The following is a 24,623-nucleotide window of genomic DNA, read 5'->3' on the forward strand; positions in this document are numbered from 1 at the left end:
AATTAAAAATTTTTCCTTGTCCAAGAATAGTTGAACTTATTAATGTTGAAAGTTTTTCCCTTAGCAAAAGGTACTATTAAGAAAATGAAGGGACTAGCTATGGACAAAGAGAAAATATTCACAAACCAAACCATATTTCTGACAGAACTTGCATCTAGAATATGTGTTTTACAACTCTCAAAACTTAATAGGAAGAAATCAAACAAATCATTTAAAAATGAAGTGGATAAAAAGAATTGAGCAGATTTTAAGAAAGATAGGCAAATGGCACATATATACATGAAAGGTTGTTCATCATTAATTGTGTTAGGTAACTGCAAATTAAAATGATATATGTATCTATTAGAGGAACAAAAAAAGTAGAAACTAAAAGAAAGTAGGATTAGCAGTATGTATTCTGGTAAATTAGTGAAGGTTAAAAAATCTCTATTAAATAAAAAGGGACATTAGGTAATGTTATAAAGGACAAGCTCTAATAGTTATAATGAAATATATATGTGTCAGACGCTGTGAGAGTTAAAACAACTAAAAATGTCAAGGAACTGTAACAAAAGTGTAATCATATGGGAAATTTCAATACTGTCTCTTTCAGAATTATATAGAATAATAGACAAAAAGTAAAGAATATATGTAAGAATATTATGAAGTATTGAGTTATAAATTTAAATAAAATATATATGTATATATATAGGCATACATACATACATACACACATACATACATACACACGTATGTATATATCTTACTTCTTTTTGCATTCCTTCTATTTTTTCATGTTTGTGGACCATAGATTTAAAAAATATCCCATAGGGCCCTCCTTGGTGCCACAACAGGGTAGGATGCAGCACAGCTAGCTAGCTGCAGTGGCTTCAGTGCGAGTAGGATCACTGGCCACCTGGAGGTGACCCACACAGTGCAGCAGACCTCTTCTGACCCGCCTGCTGCTCCCCTCAGCAGTGTGCTTAATAGATCTGCCTGTTCTGTGCCCTGCTCTGCCACTGGTGAATCCTCTCACCACCCCTGGGCCTGTACCCCAGTTCTATATGCATAAATAAATAAATCTTTAAAAAAAAAAAGCTAATATATTTTAAAATGAGTTTGCAGGTTACATTTCTGTTGACAAAATTTAGAAACAAATTATTACAATTTAATAAACCCTGCATTAATGGGAAATTAGAAAACATAAATATGAGATAACCTGTGTTTCAGAAAGGAACTACAAATTAGCCAAAAGTTAATAAAAAGGAAGTCATATTATAACAATATCTATAGAATATAGCACAACTACAATCAGGGAAAATATTTAGTTTAAAATAACTTCATGACTACAGAAGAAAGACAAAAAAATTAAAAGAAATTAGTTCTTATTTAAAGAACTTGAGTTGGAGGCTAGTAGAAATTATTGAAAGAAATAACTGAAATTAATAAAATAGAAAACAAAAATATGGAAATGATAAATGCACACACAAGCTTTTTCTTTGATCAGATCAATGAAATAGCTAACCCTCGTAGAATTTTAACTAATGAAAAAAGAACAAAAACTAGAAGATTTGGAATAAAGGAAGATAGAACCAATACAGAAAAATGATTTGGTAAGGTAAGAGACTATATCCTGCCCGATAGCAGCTCTCTTGAAAATTTAGAAGTACATGATTTACTAGTAAAATTAAATTATGTGACTCACCACATGGAAGTTAAAACTTAAAAGATCAATTACCACAGAAAGGATGGGAAGATGATTAAATATCTATCTAGAAAATAAAAAAGATAGCAATTTATAATAGCAGTATTTACACTGACCAAAAATGTGAAAGCCACCCAAATACTTATCATCTGATGAATGGATAAATGATATGTGATATATCCTATTATGGAAAATTATCTACTCACAGATAGGAGTATTTAGTTGTTAATAGGAGTTAGGTACTGATACTTGGCTACAGTATGGAAAAACTTTGAAAACCTTCCATTTATATGAAGTGCCCTGAAGAGATTAAAAGCATAGACTTAGAAAATAGATTACATGTTTTGGAATTAGAGAGTAGTAATGATTGTACAACAGTGTTACATTTAGAATGGTGAATTTAATGTGTATTTTACTGCCACTTAAGAGGATACCAGCCAAGTCTAATCCAGTCTTTAAAATCAAATAACTGTAGTTATTTTTATGTAGCCACTATTTTATTATCTATACCTACATGTACAAAAAAGGAAAAGTAATTCAGTTTACTTTGCTACTCTGTCTTTATCCTTTGTCTCAAAGATGTTACCACTGTTTGCTTAATGAATTTCATCATCTATTAAATTTAGGGAGTTCATTTCAAAGTAGGCATCTTTGCTATTTCTGACCTGCACTTTAGATAAAGATAATACCCTTTGGACTCTTTCAATGAACTTAGTAAGGGGGTGGACAAACCAGTTACATATAATAAATCCCTTCCAGTTTTCCATCTACATGGGCCTTTGATCTTCCTTTAATGTATATGAAGCTCACTAGCATCTCATGTAAGTAGGTTACTGTTGCATCCAGGTTTGCGTTCACTTGTTTAGCATACTATTAGGACACTCCCAACTATCAATGCTAATATACTGATATTTGAAATTTTTGGAATTTCTAGAATTGGATCTATATCAGTAAATTATTTTCTTCTTGAAAATCTTAGAGTTCATTCCCATGCATGCTATTTAGGGTTCTATTAATAATAAAAATTGGTAAAATATTATAAAACTTTGGTGTGAGAAGTAGCTGCTCTTGGATCAGATTTTATATTCATCTCCCTGTCTGTGAGGACTTAAGTTTAATTGTTCTCGAAGGACCTAAGAGATTTGGTGGGATGGTCTAGAGGAGGTCTACATTCTCCTGAAAAGTGACTAGCTGACGTGAGGTCTTTCAGCATTGTGAAGCTAATCTCAGACTGGGAGGTAGGTTAGGATTGCTTTTGCTGACAAGGGAGATTTGTTAAGGTTGGAGTTTTGTAGTACTAAGATGGATAAGAAGCTAGCTAAAGTTCCAATACTAATTCAAGAATTTTTTTTTTACACCTAAAAAGTCTAACGTAACAGATGTAGTACTGTGAATTCATTCAGTTCGCTATGTATTTTGCAATTTAACTTCTAGCAAGACTAGGCTTTTTGAGTTTGTTTTTTAGAAACTTCAGTCTTTTACCTAGAAGAATTAAGAAACATGTAGGGGTCATTCAGAAGTTGTCTGTTCTCTCAGTGTTGAGCTGGGAACTTAGACCCTGAGCTTGTTATATTCTATAACTTTTAGTGTAAGAAGGAGTAATCAGCTCATTCTATAGTTCTTTTACTCTTGTTTACACCATAGCATTCTACTGATACAGTTATTTGTTTTTCTAAAGCTTTGCTTAGACTCTAGGGAACCCAAGGGCAGTGGTAAAATATAGCAGTTTTTCCATGGGATGTTATAGATTCTCAGTGTTCTTCTTGTTACTAGCATTGAAGTCAAAATTCACATCTAAGAAAGAGCTAATCCAAGATTTCTATCTTTAGGATCCCTTTTCTTGGAACCAACTCCTTTCTGTGCTACATTTTATTGATAGCAGGGATTGGTCAGGAAAGGAGAAGCTAGTCTATGTACTATGGGTATAAAGAGTTAAAATAAAATTAGGGAGTTCAAATAATTTGTAGGAAGGCCCGGATGCAATGTCCATGGAGGCTGCTGCTGAAGGTCAGAGAAGCTAAAGTTGAAAATCTCAGCCGGAAGCACTGTAGTGGGTGTTCCTTACATGCTCTCTGGGGGTCTGCTGGATTCCTTAATAATCTTTGTAAAGATTTGCTCCAGCATTGTGGTGGTTTGCACAAGCTTAGCTGGAAGCCACTGTGTTTCTCATCTGCCAGTGCATCTGCTACAGCTTCATTTGGAAAATGGTTTCCTCTCAACTTTTGCTGTTCGGATTTCATTCATGTTTCCATTGTCAAAGTCTTAGGATTCCTTTAGAGAAAGAAATTCTGACAAGTGGTTTCTAGCTTCTTTTTTGTAGTGTTGAGGAGATCTTAGAAGAGAGTGATGGTGTTTCTTAACTGACAGTAGATAGTTTGGCACTGAAATCTACATTACATTATATGAATGTGTGTGTACACATATATGCGCAAACACGTATATGCATGTATGTGTACAGACCTCATATGTGTACAGAGGTACACACACACATATACACACATCCATGGTTGTGGAAGGGAGGTGTGTGTGTGTCCAATCACATCCCAAAGGTGACTTTGGGTATCAAAGTAAATTAAATTATTTCAGATTATAGAGAAAGAGAGGGTAAGATAAAATTTTTTTTTAATTAACCTGGCTGCTTTATCACTTTTTACTTATTTTGAAAGTTTATAAATTTGACAGTAATTCTGCATAGCTTCCTAGTATTAGGAAAGATTTCACATCCTTAATGACTTGTTCTTTTTTTTTCTGTAGAAGTAATATAGTGAGAAGAACTTGTTCATTGGATTTAGAATAAAATTTGAATTCTGGTCTTGCTGGTTATTAGTTTCAGAGTCACTGTTTTCTTATCTTTTAAAATGGTAATAGTAGTGTTTTATTCACAGTTGATAGGGTTGAATTTGATAATATGTATAAAATACCATGCATAGTATCTGGCTTACAGTGAAAACTTAGTAACTGGTAGCAGTTTTTACCTAGTTTTTTAAATTAATTCTAAAGTACAAATACCTTCCTTATTATTATTTTTTAACACATGAATGTTTAACTAAAATGTTTCACTAAATGTTTAACTGGTAGCAGTTTTTACCTTGTTTTTTAAATTAATTCTAAAATACAAATACCTTCCTTATTATTATTATTATTATTATTATTTTTAAAAGATTTATTTATTCGTACAGAACTGGGGTACAGGTCAGAGATGCGGAGGGTGAGAGGATTCACCAGAGACAGAGTGGGGAGCAGAACAGACAGATTAAAGAAGTACACTGCTGAGGGGAGCAGCGGGCGGGCCAGGAGAGGTCTGCCCCGCCATGTGGATCTCCTCCGGGGCAGGCAGGAGTCGAACTCATGCGGAAGTGGCTTAAGCTTCTTTGTGCTGTGCTTTAACCCGCTGCGCCACCAGGGAGGGCCCTTTATTATTATTTTTAAACACATGAATGTTTAACTAAAAGCTTCAGGAGGCATTGCAGAGACTGTTTCTGGCAAATGGCCATTATATTCTACTACTCATTTTTTTGAGTATGTTGTCTTGCTCTTGAGAAGGCAATGGTGAAAGAACATTTGAAAAGACCATGGAACAATAAGTCAAGGACTAGATGACTGAAGACAGTCTGCTTTTTTTACTTTGTTGTCATGTGGTTCCTAGCCGAGGTTTTCAGTTGTCCCAAAATAGTCTGGAAAGGGATGGGACTTTGATATCTGGGGTGATTTTGTTTAAGGTGAGCTCAATTATTTCTACTATCTTGAGAAGTTAGCTGTTTTTATCTACATTTCATTACTTAAATTTCCATTTGTATCTTCTTAATGCTGCATTTGTTTGAGTTGACAAACCGTAAGTCTCTTTCTTTCATTAATAAGAATAATAATGAATCTTTATGTTAACTTAGTGATTTTGATAAATTTTTAAAGTCTATGATTGAGACAGTTATGTGAATATACAATTTAGTTATTTGTTTAATTTGTCATCATTAAACGGTATTTTAAACTAAAAACACTACTCGAGAAACATGTTTTTCTCTAATAACTATGATTGAAGGAGGAAAATTATAAATGTGTTTTTTATTTTAGGTCTTATGGAAGTGTATTTAAAGCAATACATAAGGAATCTGGTCAAGTTGTGGCAATTAAACAAGTACCTGTTGAATCAGATCTTCAGGAAATAATCAAAGAAATTTCAATAATGCAGCAATGTGACAGGTATAAAATGATTTTAAATTTACTTTCATTTTAACAAATTTATGTATAGTAAAATGCATTCTTTGGTCATCTGTTTAGGTTTACTTTCTAATTTTCTTTTCTAATCCTTCAAGGAAGACGAGGATAGATTTGTAGTAATCAGAGGGCTGCTTTAGCCCCAGTCATATCTATGTTCCCAACAGAAAAGAGAAGGGAAGAAGCAGGAAAGAACTTTCCTAGAAACTCTCAGCTTATGCTTTATGCATCGAAATTGAATCAGTTGGTGACTTTAAAACTGTTGATGTTGGAGAATCTGGACGCATTGTCACCCCTGGTCAAGTCAGGACTCTGTTGTTAAAACATCATAAGCAACTTTGTCTTCCAACATTATGTAAGTTCTGTATACTGAAAGCTCTTTGGTTAATGAAGTGATTGAATAATACTAGAGGAACTTTGTTAATTGGGTTTATCAATTTTGCCTTTCTTTATAGAGTGTGCTATATATTGAGATTGTATTGTATATTTCCTGTACACCTGTAGAACTGGAAATTTAAATGGTATGAATCCAAAAAATGCAAACCTAATTAAGCCATTCCCTGAATGAATATGGAATATATATATATATATATTCCTCAGCCTTCCAGACCAGAATAATTACAAAAATTTCCTTGACCTTGCTATTAATTTGGTCACTTGATTAGAACGTATTTTCTATAGTTGATGTGGAAAGGAAAGATTAGACATAGTATAAGGGTTTAGCAAGTGCTTAATACTTACCTGTCGCTATTATTTTATTCTTGTGGTTAAAAATAGTTCAGGGACTAGTGTGGTACTTCATAGATTTTAGCTGAGTGTGATTGAGGAAAGGCAGGATCTCAGATATTATCTGTTATGCATTTCTTCCCTTAAACTTAGTGCATTTTGGAACTTAGCAGCTCTTGCCCAGATTTCTGAAACAGCTTCCTATGTATTCATTTTTTGTTTTTTTCTTCTCTAGTCTATTCTTTCCTGAACCTAGAGGGATTTTTTTTTTAAAAAATGCAAACCTAATTAAGCCATTCCCTGAATGAATATGGTTGTATGACGAACATTATTGGTTGAGGAAACCCCATAGAAATGTAATTCTTTCTTTCATTATGTACTTTAAACTTTTTTTTTCAAGATTTATTTACTTATGCCCTGTACTGGGGTACAGGACAGAGGTGCAGGGGCAGTGAGAGGATTCACCAGAGACAGAGTGGGGAGCATAGTAGGCAGATCAACAAAGTACACTCTTGAGGGGAGCAGCGGATGAGACAGGAGAGGTCAGCTGCGCCAAGCGGATCATCTCGGTGACTGGGGATTGAATTCGCACTGCAGCCTCAAAGGGTGACCTGACTGACTGTGGTGGAGCCATCTGATGAAACACTGTAGTAAGGGTAGAATTTTTATTGTGGAAAAAATGGTTAAAAACACTTCATAGGGGCTGCAGCTGGCAAACTCCTGTACTGATGGGGCTGCAGCTGGCTTGTAGTGCTGCGTCCCCTCCCATTGTGCCACCAGGGCCCTCTACTTTAAAGTTTGAAGGGGAAAGGAAAGCAAGACTAAAAGGAGAAGGAAGTGTGAATGAAGTTCTAAAAATCTTGTATAATTTGTAGCATATTGATTTATATATAGTAGGTACTTATCAAATATTTGTTGAAAGAAATAGATAATTTATAAAAATGGTTCCTCTCTTTTAGATTTTACCATCTACATTATGAAGCTTTTTTTTTTTTTAAAGATTTATTTGTTCATACAGAACTGGGGTACAGAGATGTGGAGGGTGAGAGGATTCACCAGAGAAAGAGTGGGGTGTGCAGAACAGGCAGATCGACGAAGTACACTGCTGAGGGGAGCAGTGGGCAGGTCAGGAGAGGTCTGCCACTCCATGTGGTCACCTCCAGGGCAGGCGGGGATCGAACTCATGCGGAAGTGACTCAAGTGACTTAACCCTTTTTTCCACAATAAAAATTCTACCCTTACTACAGTGTTCATCAGATGGCTCCACCATGGTCAGTCAGGCCCTTTGAGCTCTGGTAGCATTTAAATTGTGTTCTACTTAGTTTGTGGTGCTTTGTGTGTTCCTTCTTTTTTGATTCTGTGAATATGGTTACTCTACCTCTTTTAGTTTAGTTTAATTTATTGTGTATAACAAACCCCTACAGAGTATTAATGGAAAGGCCATTCCTCCTTTTCAAAGTCTTCCTAAACATTTTGGCTATTATCATTCTCAAACCCTCAGTTCAGAAGTACTCTGTGCTGTTAATTTGTCTGATTTAAAGCAAAGATGAAAATTATTTTTCTCCAGCATTTTCAGAAGCCAAAATGAATGACAATTTTTAAACTTCATTGAAATATAGAGTGTATTGAAATTAAGTGTTAATACTTGACTAAATATATATTCCTTTAGATTTATATGAGATATTTTATTATTTATTTATTTAATTTTAAAGATTTGTTTGTGCATACAGAACTGGGGTACAGGCCAGAGATGCAGGGGCAGTGAGAGGATTCACCAGAGACAGAGTGGGGAGCAGAACAGGTCGACTGATGAAGTACACTACTGAGGGGAGCAGCGGGTAGGCCAGGAAAGGACTGCCGTGCTGTGTGGTCACCTCGTGGGCTGGCGGGGATCGAACTTATGCTGAAGTGGCTTTAGCTTCTTAGTGCTGTTTTTTAACCTGCTCTGCCACCAGGGAGGGCCTATGAGATATTTTAAAGGAAAATATTTTCATTTTGTTAAATAATAAGTGATATGCCAAAGCAGAGCCTTCTTGGGAATCTCTCAAAACATTTGGGCCCCTTCTGATTTGTAATCCTGTTAAATTTCTTCTATTAATTTAAGGCAGATTATACACAGTTAGTGAATATTACAGATAAACAATTTAATATATAATAGAAGTTTACTTATTGGAGCATTATGAAATGTTAAAAATTTGTATTAGGATTAAGATACAAATCTGAAGAAGAATGAACTAAGTTTAATTGTCTCTATATTTGTTTTAGCCCGTATGTTGTAAAGTACTATGGCAGTTACTTTAAGAATACAGACCTCTGGATTGTTATGGAGTACTGCGGAGCTGGCTCTGTCTCGGACATAATTAGATTACGAAACAAGACAGTAAGTATTTTTAAATTGTTTAGCTAATCTTATTTCTAAAGATTTATATTTTAGAATTTTATTAGGTAATATTTTGTTAGAAAACATTATTGTGAAGAAAGGATTTTATACTATGAAAGGATCTTATGTGAGAGATATGAGAACTAGCCATATATTTTTGTATGGCAATTTCAGGAATTGTGATTATTTATTTTTTGGTACAATTTTTGTTAAGTCACTGAGAAGCCACCATGGCACTCTTCTTTTTTATTTATTTTTATTTTTAGTTTTTAATTTTTTTGTTTTCTTTTTCAAAAGATTTATTTATTTATTCATATAGCACTGGGGTACAGACCAGAGGTGCGGAGGGTGAGAGGATTCACCAGAGACAGAGTGGGGAGCATAACAGGCAGATCGACGAAGTCCACTGCTGAGGGGAGCAGCGGGCGGGTCAGGAGAGGTCTGCCACGCCATGTGGTCACCTCCGGGGCAGGCGGGAATCGAACTCATGCGGAAGTGGCTTTAGCTTCTCAGTGCTGTGCTTTAATCCACTGCGCCACCAGGGAGGGCCATGGCACTCTTCTTTTTTATTTAGAATTAGTGTTTAGATTCTTTATATAGTTAAATAAATCATAGTTAAAATTTTCTTGAAAGTTCATAATATTCATGGTATTACTTTATGTATATCATAATACATGTTACATTATATCCTATATGATAACCTGTGACTTGTAGACAGTTGAAATTTTGCTTCTAAACTTTAGAAAAAATTGAAAAAAATTTTGTCTTTATTTTCCCAAGTATTGTCAGAATGCTTGAAAGTGATAGAGTGAGACCATAACTTTTATTTTTATTTCTGTAAATTTAGTTTGGTAAAATGTATTATTTAATAACTTTTATTGTTATCTTTTTAACTTCAAGTGAAGGAACTATTTAGAAAATTGCTTAGTTTAGCTAGCAGTACATCAAGTTTGCTTGATAATTTATAAGAACAAAAGTGACATTTTTATCTGTGAGTGACTAAGAATAATCAGTGAAATAATTTGTAATTTTGTAGAACTGTAACCCAGTTACTATGACATTATTATATGCTGTCAGACATGTTTCAGTAAAATACATTCAAAAAAATATTTAACTACATGAGTCAATTTGTGGTTAACCAGATCATTTTCAATTTTGATTGGGGAAGTACATTGTAAGTTTAACCTACTTTTTTCTTTTTTGGTTAGAGAAAATAAAGTAAATAGTATTTCTTTTAAAAGGAAACAAAACAGATGTTAACATTATCCCTGCTTTGAGAATGAATTAAGTAAATTGTGACTTTCTAACTATATATTTTAGAATTTTGATGGCACCTAACTAGCATTTCTGTAAATCAGATGATTCTTCAGTTGCAGAACAGTGTTTTAATTGGAAATAATTGTATTCCAGTTAGAGAAGTTTTTAAAAACCATTTCAGGACTAAAAATGCATTGGGTATTTAAAGTTACCAAGTAAAAATACAAAGTAAATGTGTGTGAGATAAAAAAAATTTTTCTTGAATTTAAATGTTAATGTTAAGTAATTTTGATGAGATAGGAAGTAGTTTGTCTAAGTACTTATTCCTTGTCCATAATTACAAACTTTAGGTAGTCTGTGTTTTTGTAAATCGATATAAGCAGGATCATTATCATCAGGAATCTCTTTTATTACTTGTCAGAGTAAATATTTTGTTTTAAGCTGGTCACATAACCTTTTAGAACACAAATCAGTAATCACATTGAGAAGTCAACCATTTGGAATATTCTACTTGTTACTCTCACAAAAATGTTAATTCTTGGACTTAAGGTGGCATGGGAGAGTCAGATTCTTAGATGTGAAAAAAGATCCTAGAGTTGTGAGGTTACAGTCTCTGGGTAGTTGATAATAGCTCTTGTTAAATCTCAGCATATTTGTATCTTAAGTTTTCTATCATTTGTGTACTAATTTAAAAAGGCTACCATTGTGTGAAGGTTAGCAACAGAAAAATATGTATCATCCTATTTTCTTAAAAATGCTTGGATATTGTAAATATTTTCCTATTTTATAGAATGTTCGCCTGAGTGATACCCTTGATTATCTGAATTTCAGACATGTGGCTGACTTTCAAAAATGTGAACAATGAAACTTATCTTTGTCCCATTAAAACTCCCTCAAATAGTTAATTGTTTTATGGTCACAGAGCAGTAAGTCTTTTCCTTAGTGTATGAAAATCTTATTTTTTTTTTTTTAGTGCTTGTATACTCCGTTGTTTTTTGTCATATACTTTGTTTCTTCTAACTCACATTTTAAGCAGCAGAGATTTCATGTTGTCAGTGTTTATGTTTAATTTTTTTTATTGCTCTTTATTCTTTTCTGTGTTTCTCCGTTTTCTGAAGAACAATGGCCTTTAGCAGTTAGTGTTTCCTTGTGTATCAGTATGATGCTGATACAAGTTCAGGATGCTGATACAAGTTCAGATTTTTTTGGTATAAAAATGTTATTTCACTTCATTTTGAATGATGTACTTGCTGGGTAAAGAATTCTAAATTGGCAGGTTTTGTTTTTTGAGTCTTGATTTCCTGATTTGTCTTAAGAAATACTCTTGGAAAGCCACCTAAGTAACACATTTTGTATAGGATTATGCTTGTGTCTGAAAGAAATCTCTTCAGGGATAAAGAAGGGCTCTTGATTTTTAATCATATGACTAAGTTCTATAACTTTTCAAAAATACTTATGTCCACTCGTTTTAGCCTTCTGCATAATGTTTATGTTTGACCCCTCCTATCTGTAGTTCTGTAACATATATCACTTTTATTATGCTTTTAGACTCTAGCTCCACAGTTAGAGCTTCTCCTAAAGAAAAAACTGCATTGGAATTTTGGTGTTTTTGTTTATGCTACTGCCTTAACTAACCTCTTCTACATCTTTGAGTGTTCTTCTGAGTGTTTGTTTAGTTAATTTGTATCTATAGAGCACCAGCTCAAATATCATTTCCTTTTTAAAACTTTCCCTACTTACTGGGATAATTTTTATTTTGTTGATGATTAAGTAATTATCTTTATTGCATAGCCACTCTTAAAGAATAGAATAAACTTTTAAAATGATATGCAGAACATATCATTTACAGTCTACTAGGTAGATTGAGCATATTTCATATGTGTATTTGACATTTTTTAATTATAATTGGTAGACACATTATTTTAATTTTAGGTGAGCAATATTGTATTGCCAGGTTGCCTGATAGTTTGCTAATATTATATGAGCACTTCACATACCATTTTAAAAGTTATGAAAACAGTCATTTGATTGTTATCATAGACATTAAGGAAGGGAGTTTAAATTATCTCTTTCATAGTTTTTACCCAACCTGAGTTTTTCTTTGGGAAACATCTAGGAAAAGGCATGTACCGTGAAGTTTGGTTTAATTAGGCATTTTCTAGTGCTTGGAATTGAGATTGGAGTAGTGCTTGGAATTGTGCCTGTTTAAATGCTGCTGCTTAACATGGGGCAGATCACAGAATTGGCACATGCACTGATAAAAAAATATTAATAGTAGAATTTGTATTAGAAGTCAGGTAAAGTGGAATTCTAGTGGACAATAACAGTTTCTCTGAGTCTTATGGTTGCATATGAGTAAAAATCACTAGTTAGTATCTAGTGAATGTTTTGGTTTAAATGTATTAGAATACCTATAAATAAATAATTTAAGTTAAATTCCTTATTTCTGTAATCAAGCCCACAAATGCAGGTCAAGTCCTGATGTCTTACATATTTGTTAACTGATTTTTTTCTACATTATTTTAAACTATCTTTTAAGTCTGGTGAAATGTATATATAGATAACTAGCTGTGGTATTCTGTACTTAGAAATCATATTAGATAGTCAGCTTTTAGTGTTTTTAAGAAGAGTAGTTGCAGTTGCCTTCCCCTATTATAAGCTACTCAAGGGCAGACATTTTAATATGTGTTGTAAATGTTACAAGTGTCTGGAATGGCTAATGGATCTAGAAAACCCTTCATAAATATTTTTTGAATTAAACAAAATCAGCTCCCCTTTTGGTGAATACAAAACAACCCTACCTTTTCAATATTATATATGTATATATATATATATTTGTAGGTAGCTGAAATTTGCATGGCTACTAATATTTAGTATTAATAATGTAGGTTATTGCATACATATCACCATATATATAAAAGACAGGCCATAAAAAATGTGTTTACTACTAACCTTGGAACACATGAAATAATAGCACCTGTTTGTTACATTGGTTTCCTGATTTTTAGAAAAGCTATATACATATTAATTAAAAAACTTTTTGCTTATTTTTTCAGATGTCTGTTTTGATAATGTTAACTATGGGCTTCTTTTAGATGGTAAAAGAGAAGCCTACTTTTGTTGTTAATGGAAGTTAATGTATGCTTTTTTTTTTTTTTAGTTTAAAAGGATACGTGTAGTACTTATGAGAAAACAAAACATTGGAACTTTCCTTGTTAGCAATTAATAAACATATTTAATAAAACACCGTTTAGCATCTCTAAACATTTATGTATTTCAAGTATTAAATTCTGTAAAGGAGAAATATACAATTCTGTGAAATTGAAGCTCTTTAACAATAGATTGTATTTTTGATTAGAGACTTTCAGAATGATCCTTACCTAATTGTAAAGTTATGTCTTGACATATGGAAGAAATAGAGTCCGTGTCTTATACACTTATTGTATACTTGGAAATGTTCTAAGAAAATGCCTAAGGTTATTCTCTCCATTTTGGCTCATATTTTGATTTTACCACTTATTTTAATTTAGCCTCGCACTATGAATTTTATTTTGACTCTAGTTTTATGACCTAGGGAAATCATTAACTGTCTAGGACTTGAGCTTCCTCATCTGTTAAATAATAAGTAACATTTGTGTTGTGCTTTACTTTTTATTTGGCAGTTTTGTTTATATTTTAGTTAAAGGAAACTTCAACACACTTTTTTGAACTAAGACCAGGATGATGCAGTAGAAGTACAAATTTTGCTGTTGTAAATTTGCTTATACACTAGTTGAGGCAATAGGGATGTAAGAAACTGAGTTCAATGCTATAAAAATTTAGAGTTCTTTAGAGCAGAAAAAAATGAGGTATTTAGCCAAACATGGAGGGTCACAAAAAGCTTCATAGAAGAGAAAATTCTTAAAAGAGGAGGAGTCATCTTATCATTAGAATGCAAATTCCATAAGGTAGAGTTTTGTCTTTATTTACTGTTTTATCTCTACTCCTAGCACACTGGTTGGCATGTAGTACGCTCAGTAAATACTTGAATGAATGAATGAATGAGAGAAGCCAGGGCAAAGGTATGAGGAACCTGTGCTATGCTAAAACTCTGGTGTGATATTTTTAGGTTTTTAGAAACGTTACTTGAAAGAGTTCCCAGTATCTGACTTAAATGGATTTATTTTTGTCATACATAGTTTCTCAAAATCATTGCCACAGTTATGTGTGGGAGGGTCTATATTAGGGTCATGGTGTTGTAAATTTTTGTTTTTTTCTAGGATTTTCCTTTATTTTTCCTTCTACATTGAGAGAAACAGCATTCCATCTCTTTCATTTTGCTAATGTCTTCTGCCTTCTTACTCATTTTATCTTTCCTGGAATTTATGTGATTCTTCTCTATGACATTCTGTGGAGCTTCTTGATTTTCTGTTCTAATGTGAACTCATTGCTTTTTAGGTCTGCTGTACAGCTGCATCCTTGGAATTTCTTTTCACTGGAATTCTGGGTTAGTGCTACCATTTTCTTGTGTATTTCCTAGTTCCTTGGGTTTCACCCTTGTTTGTGTTCATAATGAAGTATTTTCTTTATGATACAAAAATAAAAGGTCAACTATTTTGAACTCAGGACTATCTGGAAATTATCTTTCTTTTGCTCTCATGTTTAGTTGATTGTTATCTTGTATAGCATTTTACATTGAATATAAGTTTTTCATAGATTTAAGAGCTTGCTTTTATTATATTCTACTGTCTAGTCTTATATCATAGCTAATGTCTCTCAGAATCTTTATTTATAGGTTTTTCCTCTTGAACTTTTAAAACTTTTTCTTTACCCTAGTATTTCTGATATTGCACAAGGAACAAGATGTTTCACAAGGATTTTCCTAGGTGTGAGTTTTTCTTGCTAATTTTGACACTCAGTAGTTCTTACTAAATAAACATTGGTGTCTTCAGTGTTGAAAATATTTCTTTGATAATTTCCCCCCCTGTTATCTTTACTGGACAGTGAACCTTATGAATTTTCTTCTCCCCCCCCCTAGATTCTCTCTTTTTTTTTCTTACCTTTTTGGAGCTGTAGTGGGAGTAATGCTGCTTTCTGACTTCTAATTGTACTTTTAATTTTCAGTTTATACTTTAATTTTTCATTATTCCTTTTTATACCATCTTAGTGTTGAGACGTGGAGATAAAAGTCTTTCTGAACCTTAAGTGATTTACACATTTTTTTTTTTAAAGATTTATTTATTTATTTATTTATTCATACAGAACTGGGGTATAGGCCAGAGATGCGGAGGGTGAAAGGATTCACCAGAGACAGAGTGGGGAGCAGAACAGGCAGATCAATGAAGTACACTGCTGAGGGGAGCAGCGGGCGGGTCAAGAGAGGTCTGCCACACCATATGGTCACCTCCGGGGCAGGCGGGGAGCGAACTCATGCGGAAGTGGCTTTAGCTTCTCAGTGCTGTGCTTTAACCCGCTGCGCCACCAGGGAGGGCCGATTTACACATTTTTTAAAGAAGATATTTTCTTTCCTGAATTATCTTTTTCATCTGGGGTTGTTTTGCTTGTCTTTATTATTCTGATCTTGCCCATGGGAAGGCTGACCAGCCAATGCTCACTGTGGTAGGCATAATGTTAAGGTGAATGGATTGAGACTAGGTTCTAGGGGAAAGGACCCACAATAGTTGCTCTGTTGTTTGAGAGAGAAACTACTCTCCTCCAACTGCCTTTTGTGGTCCTTGGGACAAGAATCCATATAATCTGTGTGTACAGGGATGTGGTAGAGGTACGGTAGAAATGAGGAGCCAATTCTTACTGTTTTCTTTTCCACGCCTGTGGAAAAGCTATCCAGTCTTTTCATCCCCCTTCTCCTATCCTTGCCAACTAGGGATTCCAACATGGAACTCCTCTGGAGTTTCCTGGGTAATTACTCCTTTTGTGATTAAAAGAAAGGCCCTTTCTTTGCCTACTCTTGGCTATGACTCTCCCTGTAGAAATGCTTTCAAAGTTCTTATACTCCCCAGTGTTGATTCTTTTATTTTAGTTTTAAGAAATGTATTGAGTTTTCAGGAGAAGTAGGGGCATAGCAGTCACTGTTGGTACTTAGACTTATCTTTGGTTCATTAAGAATGTATATACTGCTTAAGATAGAATTAACACTTTTAGGTATGATGAAATTTCATTAGAAATTCAAAATAGACTGTGGTGTTTTACCTTGGTGCCCTTAGAATTAATACCTTGCACATAATAGTCTTTTAGTGAATGTCTTAAATTTGTTGTACTTTGAAAATATTTGTTATGCCTTGATCATGTACTGCTTCAAACAGATTTTTTCCCTTGGTGAAGCCATACCGATTTCTCATTATTGATTTAAGATTATTTGGAACTTCAAAGTTTGACATTATTTCATTCTTAATAATGGACATCTTTTTTATAAGTGTAGCTTTCCATTCCATAAGTGCTCTTTGGGGTTTATATTTGCCTCTGTTAGTGGACTAATTCATGTTTGACTTTCCTAATCACTTTGTTGCATGTTCCCTCTTTGTGTAATAGATACCAGTTCATATGGGATTTACAACTCCATATACATTGAGTGCTTTTCTGTTGTCTTCTGATCTCTTTTTCAGGAATCTTTTCATGTGGGAAAGGATTTTAAAATGTCTGCCCCCTGACCATTTTCACAGTAGAGTATCAATTCTCTTTCTCTTCAGATCAAGGGCTCATAAGCAGCATGTATATGTGTATATTTACATATGGTGTAAGTAGTGAAAGCTTTCATTTTGAATCACTAGCTGTGGGACTTTGTGATAGATTATTAATCTTTTTTATTTTTATTTTTTGCCAGACATCTGCAATCCAGATTTCATGAAAGACAGATTTTCTCTTCCCTTTTGTGTATAATAATGGTTAAAATATTCTAGTTATGTTTCATAATGTATGTACTTTGTGTTGAGAAGATTTGTACTTTCTGGAAAGGATCACAAATTTTACATTGTCTAAAATCTTGGCTTTATTCATTAAGTCTCCTCTTTCTGATAGGGTGAAATGGAGTGGCGAGGACTGGAAAGGAGTTACAGAGTTGAAAATCCTGTTGTATTCCCAGGATTTTCTTCATGTTAAATACTAAGAGTAACATTAAATATATGTATTCTTTTTCCCAAGAGGGAGAGGCGTAAGAGGAGGAGTTTGGTTATAAAGAAGTTGGAATCTGAGACTTGATGAATGTTCAGATAAAGTCATACATATAAGCTTAAGTATGACTTTTGAGGCTTAAGTGTTTCAGTGATTGCTACTTGACTCCTAAAGTTTCCCTTAAGTCATTGATTTTTTTTTTTAACCAGGGGATTTTGGTCACCATTGTATGGGATTATATCATTTTATGTCATTAAAAACTTAATGGAAGCAAATATTTGAAAGTTTTGTAAAGTGAGAGGTCTAAATATAATATTTTATACAGTTTGAAGTGTAACAAAAGCAAAAAGATACCTAAAAAAAAATGTCTGTATATTCCTTTTAAAATACACCTTTACCCTGCTTTCCCTACTCTCAATTATATTCTTTTTCTTTGGGGGAAGAAAGTAGCAATCAACTTCAGAGATCTCATGCTGAAATACCTAGAATAACTTCTGGTATTTCTAGAGTTGGCCATTTGTTTATGCTATATACAAAACTCTTTTCCAGGAACTTACCCCCTTTTTGTTATCAATTTCAAGTTTACTGCATCAGTTTCAACTCTTGGTTATAAGTTACCAAAAACCCAGCCTAAATTGATTTAAACCAAAAAAGGAAATTTCTTTGCTCACATAACTAAGAGTTTTTACAGAGCTGGTTTCATGTACAGCTTGATGCAGGGTGAAAAGGTTTACTGGTAGCGCTTTTTTGTTGATACCTCTTAATTGATTCCACTCTCACACAGACTGTACCTTACAGTTATAAGATCTCAGCTAGTAGTTTTTGGGTTCTTCAGTAGTCTTGTTACCCCACTGCTCTGAGAAAGTCATGTGTCCAATCTGGAGCTCGGATGGAGTTGATTATTAGAAATACATAGTTTGAGCATAGGGAAGTAATGGTTTCTTAAAGGAAATCAGAATATATGAGTAGGAGAAGGGGGTGTTAGAATGGCAATAAATAGCAGGTATTTCTGTATTTATCATATAAAACCAAATCAAAATAGTTTATATCAGGAGTAAAAAAATAAAGACGTCTCTTCTAAAATAGCTCACAAAATGAATGTGAGCTCTGAAGAGTTATTTTAGTGTCTTTAGAAGTCAAAACTGTTGGGTATTCAACCCGTTTTCAATAGTTATGATTGATGTTTCTCATGGTGCCTGTTTTGTTTTTTTCAGTTGTAAATATTGCTGTAATGATTCTCCTGTTAAGTGTGTTAGTAAAGGTTGAAGACCAATGATTCCCTTTATACAAGGGTTGCTTGATCCTGATAGTAGTTCTGGTGTTTGGATTTTTCACTCTAATTACAACTCTTTAGTGTTCTAGAATCTGAGGAGAATGTGTCCTTTTGTGTGGAAAGAATTCTTTGTGCTTCTTATTTAGTGTCTCTTGTAGAACAAGATTGAGTTTGAAATATATTTTACACTTGACGCTTAAAGTTCCAAGCCACAGCATTAACATGACCATGTACTGTAAGATTAGAACCTGAGAGTTTTTCAGTAACAGTCATGTACCACATCTTAACCTCTGATTATTTATCATACACATCACCTCCATTGCTTCTTTTACACATCTTTGATTGGATTATAAGCACTTTTCTCTGTGATTTTTCCACATTACAATATAGTTCCTCAAGTAGACTTCTATCTTAGCTAAGTAAATTAAACTTATATTTCCTTGGCTTCCACAATGGGTGAGCTGCCCAGTCTTCACCTTAGTTGCTATTCTTTTTGGCATTTCTCCCAGTTTTGCTTCCCTTTTGCCAGTCAGGCCCACCTTTATATGCTTTATATGTGTATTCCTCTTCTGGAAAACTGTCTGCCATTGCTAGATCTATTATAAGCCCTCTCTTCTTGTCTTGAAATTGACCATTAGTATTCTGTGGCAGTGGTTAGTCAGAATGATGTGGTTTAGTAGGACTTCTAGACGTGAATCCAAAAGCCCCTGATTTAGTTCCTGGGTTGTTAATTTATTTATTCTGTGATTCTGTGTACATTATGTATGTTCTCTAAACTGAAGATTTCTAATCCTAAAATGGACCTAGTATCATATTACTTGCTTTACCTTACTGAGTATTTTCTAGTGAGGAACAAAGATGATAAGTATCAGAGCATTTTGTAACCTGTAAAATTCTATTTATAAGCTGTTTTATTACTGTTAAGACAAAAACTTAAAATTTGATTTTTAATTTTAATTAATAACAATTTCATAGTATTTTTTAAAGTAGTAAATCTTCTCTGGTATTAGACAGTCACGATTGTTGTGTCTTATTTAGCAAAGTTTTTTAGTATTAGAACATAAGAAATGAATGCTAATATAAGTGAAAATAGAGCTTCAGATACTTAGAGGGTAGGTTTCTAATTTTAATTTTAGGTGGAGACCTTTGAAAATTGTATTGTACAATTTCCTGTACTTTTAACTGGTGATAAGCTCCTCCCTCTTTTAATTATATAATTTAAGGGAACAAAATAGAAAATATTATGAGCATATTGTAGAAGTTCCAAATAGTCCAAAAGAGGAAGTCATGCCTCCTCACTTGGCTCTTGGTGTTACTTCCTCTGGGGAAATGTCAGTTAGCAGTTTTCTGTGGTTTCTTTCAACATGTATGTATTCATATATCATTTTATCAAGGGATTCATAGTGTATGTAGGATTCTGCACCCTTGCCTTTTTAAAAGCTGATGTATCCCAGAGACCTTCCCATACCAGTATATATATATAGGTCTGTGTGTATGTAAAATAGTTTTTTTTTCCAGTATCCTGAATAAAATGAGTTCTTACTTTTCAGGCTCTCAGTAAATTCTTACTAGTGTCTATCATCTATGGCTGTATTTGGATATTATGTAAAATGTTACCTGTAATGCAACTGGAATAGTAACAACTCAATAAAATTATAATTAACCCAGGCTAGATAAACACTGACTTGAGGAATGAAGCATAATTCTTGAAAGAGACCAAATATGATCCAGGCTTTAAAAGACTGGGATTATATCAGTGAATTTTGCTCAAATGGTTTCAAGAGTTTTGAAAGTTGAAAAGTTTTAAGTAAATATATGCAGTTACCTGTGAATATGTCACTATAGCAGTTGAAAGAAGGAATTACTGTCCTTTTTTTTGTATCCTTAATATATGATAGTTACTTGATATAAATTTATACATCATTTCACTTACATAAATAATTATGTCCAAAGGCTGGGGTTAGCTAAGATTGTCAAAAATACATTTTTAGAAAATTAAAAGTTTGTTTTATATGAATTTACCCAAACTCACTTGAATTTGGTTTTACTGACAAAAAAACATTAAGGTAGTATGCATATTTTAAAATGGCTTGTGCATGTGCCCTTGAGACAATTTGGTGGGTGCATTTTTATCAAAACCATATACACAGTGACATATTAAATGTATCATATTATTATACTAATCATATGACTTTAGAAACAAAAGTAACCAGAGGACTAAAACCTATCAAAACCATCTTTCTGTTTTTGTACAATGAGATTCTTTTAAAATTTGCCAGTGAATTCATACCAGTATTGAAACCAGATGTAGACTTCCGTCTTTTAAAGTATTAGCTCAGCTATAAAAGCCTTATTTCCATCCTTGATTACTGAATATTTCATTCATGGTTTATTAATCCCCTATCCTTTTAGAAAAAAAATAAGCAAACTACAAAATGTGATTCAAATGATTTAAAAAATGACTTTGCCCCATTTATAGCATGACAAATAAAATTAAACTTGTAATGTATTGAAGAGAATAATTAATTCACTAGTCGACCTCTGTTGATAAAATTTATTACGGGAAAGGATTCTTGACAGATGCCAGTCAAAAAAAAAGGGTGAGCTGGATTTTGAGAATGGCTATGAATTTCCATTACAGGATCGAACTCTTATTTACCTCCTATATAAAGCAGATCTCTTGTCTATGTGTTTTGTTTTTTGTTTTTTTTGAAGTGTTTTCAATATAACCTGATTATCTTGAAGAAGTTGGTCCTGTGGATCTGTCGGAACTGGTGAAAAATCTTTTTTATTTATATTTTTAACAGTTTTATTATATATATATATTAACATCACTCATGCCATTTGTAATAACGTGATGAAGCTAGAAAAATCTTAATTACAGAAGTATATAAAATATTATATAGAGGAATATAATTGTAGCTATATAGAGGGCTATATTTCTGATATTTTTGTAATAAATACTATTATCTATACATATGTGGAAATATATATTACTCTCTAATATGTGTGTGCTAAATATGATTTGTATATATACATATACATAGAGAATTATATCAGTAGTTACAGATACAACTCTAAATTTTATATGATAATAGTCCTTTTAACTGTTATGTATATGAAATTTGTTAAATCATTTAAATGTTGTTTGAAAATTAAACTATGAAAATGACTCTTCCCTCCCTCCTGCCTTCCATCATCCCTTCCTTCTCTTTTCCATTCCTCCCTTGCAACCTTCCTTCTTGAAAAAAAGAAATGGGTAATACGTTTCCAGAGGACATAAAATAAACTTCTAGGACAAGGCTTACTATGTATTTATACATGAAAGAAAGTTCCCATTGCCTTCCTTTCTCACTCTTCTCCATTAGTGACATAAAATATGTGTATGATGATGAAATGTTACATAGATAATGCCTCTAAGTTCATTTGATACCATTGATATTTATTTTTTTCTAATTAAAATAATACTATATTAAAAAAGAAAACCTCTACAAAGCAGACACCTTGTAAAACCTAATTAACCTCACAGTCAGAAGATTATTATCCAGGCTTAATTACTTTTTCCCCTTCTACTATTATCCCCCCAAAAGCAAGATATCCTTTAAAAAATCCAAAAGAAGAGAAACATTGGCTTCAAAAATAGTTACCCAAAAAGTTAGCAAAAAAGGGTAATTGTAAAGAGGAAAGGTGGTTACATGAATGAGAAGAGGGAACAAGAGGATGCTTTCCTGACCCTCTGGAGGCTAGCCCCAAGTCACCTGGATTCCATTCTGAAGGGAGCTTAACTTGACAGGAGCTTAACTTGGATCAATTCTGGCATCTCAGCAAGTTGAAATATCATTGACATTTACATGATGCCAGATAAACATTTATTCCTCAAATTTGCTAGGCTTTACCTGCATGCTGGTACTTAATAAGGCTGAAATTTTGTCTATCACTTTTCAGGGTTTATTTCATCATAATGAAAGGAAAATGGGCCATATTGAATGCTGTTTCATAACTGTTATATTTCTATTTCTGATTTAATTGTTTGAGCTACTTAAAACATTACAAACTTATAGTAATATATAGTTTGTATGGGGTCATAGAGTTGGAATGAAGCTTCGATAGCACCTAGCAAAGCCAGAGAGTTCATGAATATCAGAGTAGAGTATAATCTCTCTGGCAGATCTTTTAGGTGATTGTGGGTTTGTCCTCTGGCATATGCTTTAAAGCAAGAAAATCAGACAGATCCTGAGACCTTGAAATATAGTAAATTTGTTCAGTCCTGACCTTCTTCTGGTAGAGCTCTGAAATCCAGGATATATAGGAGCAGAGATAACAAACCAATGTCTAGTGAAGGATAAGTGAATGTGATTAGAAATAATAGAATTTTAACAGGATAAAAATTAAAGTCTAGGTAAGTGAAAAAGTCATCAGTGTATGTAATTAAAAATGACACATTTGATGAACTTGTACTGCATTCTATGAAAGGAAGAACAGCTAAATTCCATGAAAGGAAGAACAGTTCTTGCTTTATTCACTTTATCCCCAGCAGCTAGTGTAATTTTTGGCATCTAGTTGATATATAATAATTATTTGTTAAATGAATAACTAGCATTTGACTCAGGATCCACTATACTGGATTTATCAAGTAACTAAAGGGTTTGGATCTGAAGACTGTATGGTTGAAAGATGGCTGAGAGATTAGACTTAGGATCTTTTAACCTAAAAATGTCTAGGAGAAGTTAGTAATTAAGAGGTTAGGGGAAAAAATTGGCCCAAGCTGATTGGTTGGTTGGTTGGTTTTTTTTTTTTTTGATCAAGAAAGCAAATTTATATTCCATATAAATACAAATTTATAATATGTTTATGACATTATATATTGACTTTATGTGCAAATACAAGCCATCTTAAAATTTGCTAAGGAATTTTAGTATGGGAGTTAAAATTCATGTAACATAAAATTAGTCATTTTGAAGTGAAAAATTCAGAGCACTAATGTATTCACAATGTTGTTAATCACCACTTTTACTATTTAAAAAATAGTACAATTCATCTTATAGCCATTAAGCATTTGCTGCCCAGCTCCCCTTTTCTCCCAGCTCCTGTCAACTACCAATCTGTTTTCTTTCTTTATGGCTATACCTATTCTGAATTTTTCATATAAATGGAATCAAATAATGTGCGCTTTTTGTGCTTCTTTATCTTACAGTGATGATATTTCACTTTCATTCACGTTGTAGTACATGTCAGTATTTTATTCCTTTTTATGGTAGAATGTTATTCTATTGCATGTGTGTATCATAATTTGTTTATCCATTCATCCATTGGTAAAGCATTTGGTTTACCTTTTGCTCATTGTGAGTAATAATGCTGCAAACATTCATGTACATATATTTTAGTACCAACTCTCAATTCTTTTGAATATATACTTAGGAGTATATCATAATTGTATGATAATTCTGTGTTTAACTTTTTTTCCCTTTAACTTTTTGAGGAGCTAAATATTGTTTTCCATAGTCACTGTTCACTTTACTCTTTCTCCAGCTATGTTTAGAGTTTTAGTTGTACTATGTTCTTTCCAACACTTGTTTTTCATAATCACCATTTTAATGATTTGAAGTGATTCTGCATTGTGGTTTGGTTTGCATTCCATGTTGACTAACAGTGATGTGGTGAAGATCTCTCTTCATGAGTTGTCATTTGTGTGTCTTTTCAGGAATGTCTTATTCAAGTCCCTTGCCCATGTTTAAATTAGATTAGGTTATCTTGTTGAGTTGGAAGAGCTCTTAATATAATCTGGTTATGGGCCCTCCCTGGTGGCGCAGCGGGTTAAAGCACAGCACTAAGAAGCTTAAGCTACTTCAGCATGAGTTCGATTTCCGCCTGCCCTGGAGGAGTTCCACATGGCGCCTGCTACTCCCCTCAGCAGTGTACTTCGTCAATCTGCCTGTTCTGCTCCCCTCTCTGTCTCTGGTGAATCCTCTCACCCTCCGCATCTC

At 33.4% G+C, this 24,623-nt stretch overlaps 1 protein-coding gene across 4 annotated transcripts in view; it reads left to right on the forward strand.

Annotated features, from left to right (window-relative positions):
- STK3 (serine/threonine kinase 3) overlaps nucleotides 1-24,623 on the forward strand; it is a 211,910-nt gene that overhangs the window by 20,449 nt on the left and 166,838 nt on the right. For 2 of the 4 annotated variants that reach the window (XM_004679699.2, XM_012723058.1), the window contains exons 3-4: nucleotides 5,753-5,881; nucleotides 8,888-9,002. In XM_004679699.2, coding sequence (XP_004679756.1) covers nucleotides 5,753-5,881; nucleotides 8,888-9,002 — 244 coding nt within the window. Of the gene's footprint in view, nucleotides 1-5,056; nucleotides 5,517-5,752; nucleotides 5,882-5,994; nucleotides 6,252-8,887; nucleotides 9,003-24,623 lie in introns of those variants that run through there. The other 2 variants (XM_012723060.1, XM_012723059.1) reach the window with 2 other exon arrangements.

This window comes from Condylura cristata, unplaced genomic scaffold (genome assembly GCF_000260355.1).
Source record: "Condylura cristata isolate star-nosed mole 26May11 unplaced genomic scaffold, ConCri1.0 scaffold00009, whole genome shotgun sequence".
In the NCBI taxonomy this organism is placed as follows: domain Eukaryota; kingdom Metazoa; phylum Chordata; class Mammalia; order Eulipotyphla; family Talpidae; genus Condylura; species Condylura cristata.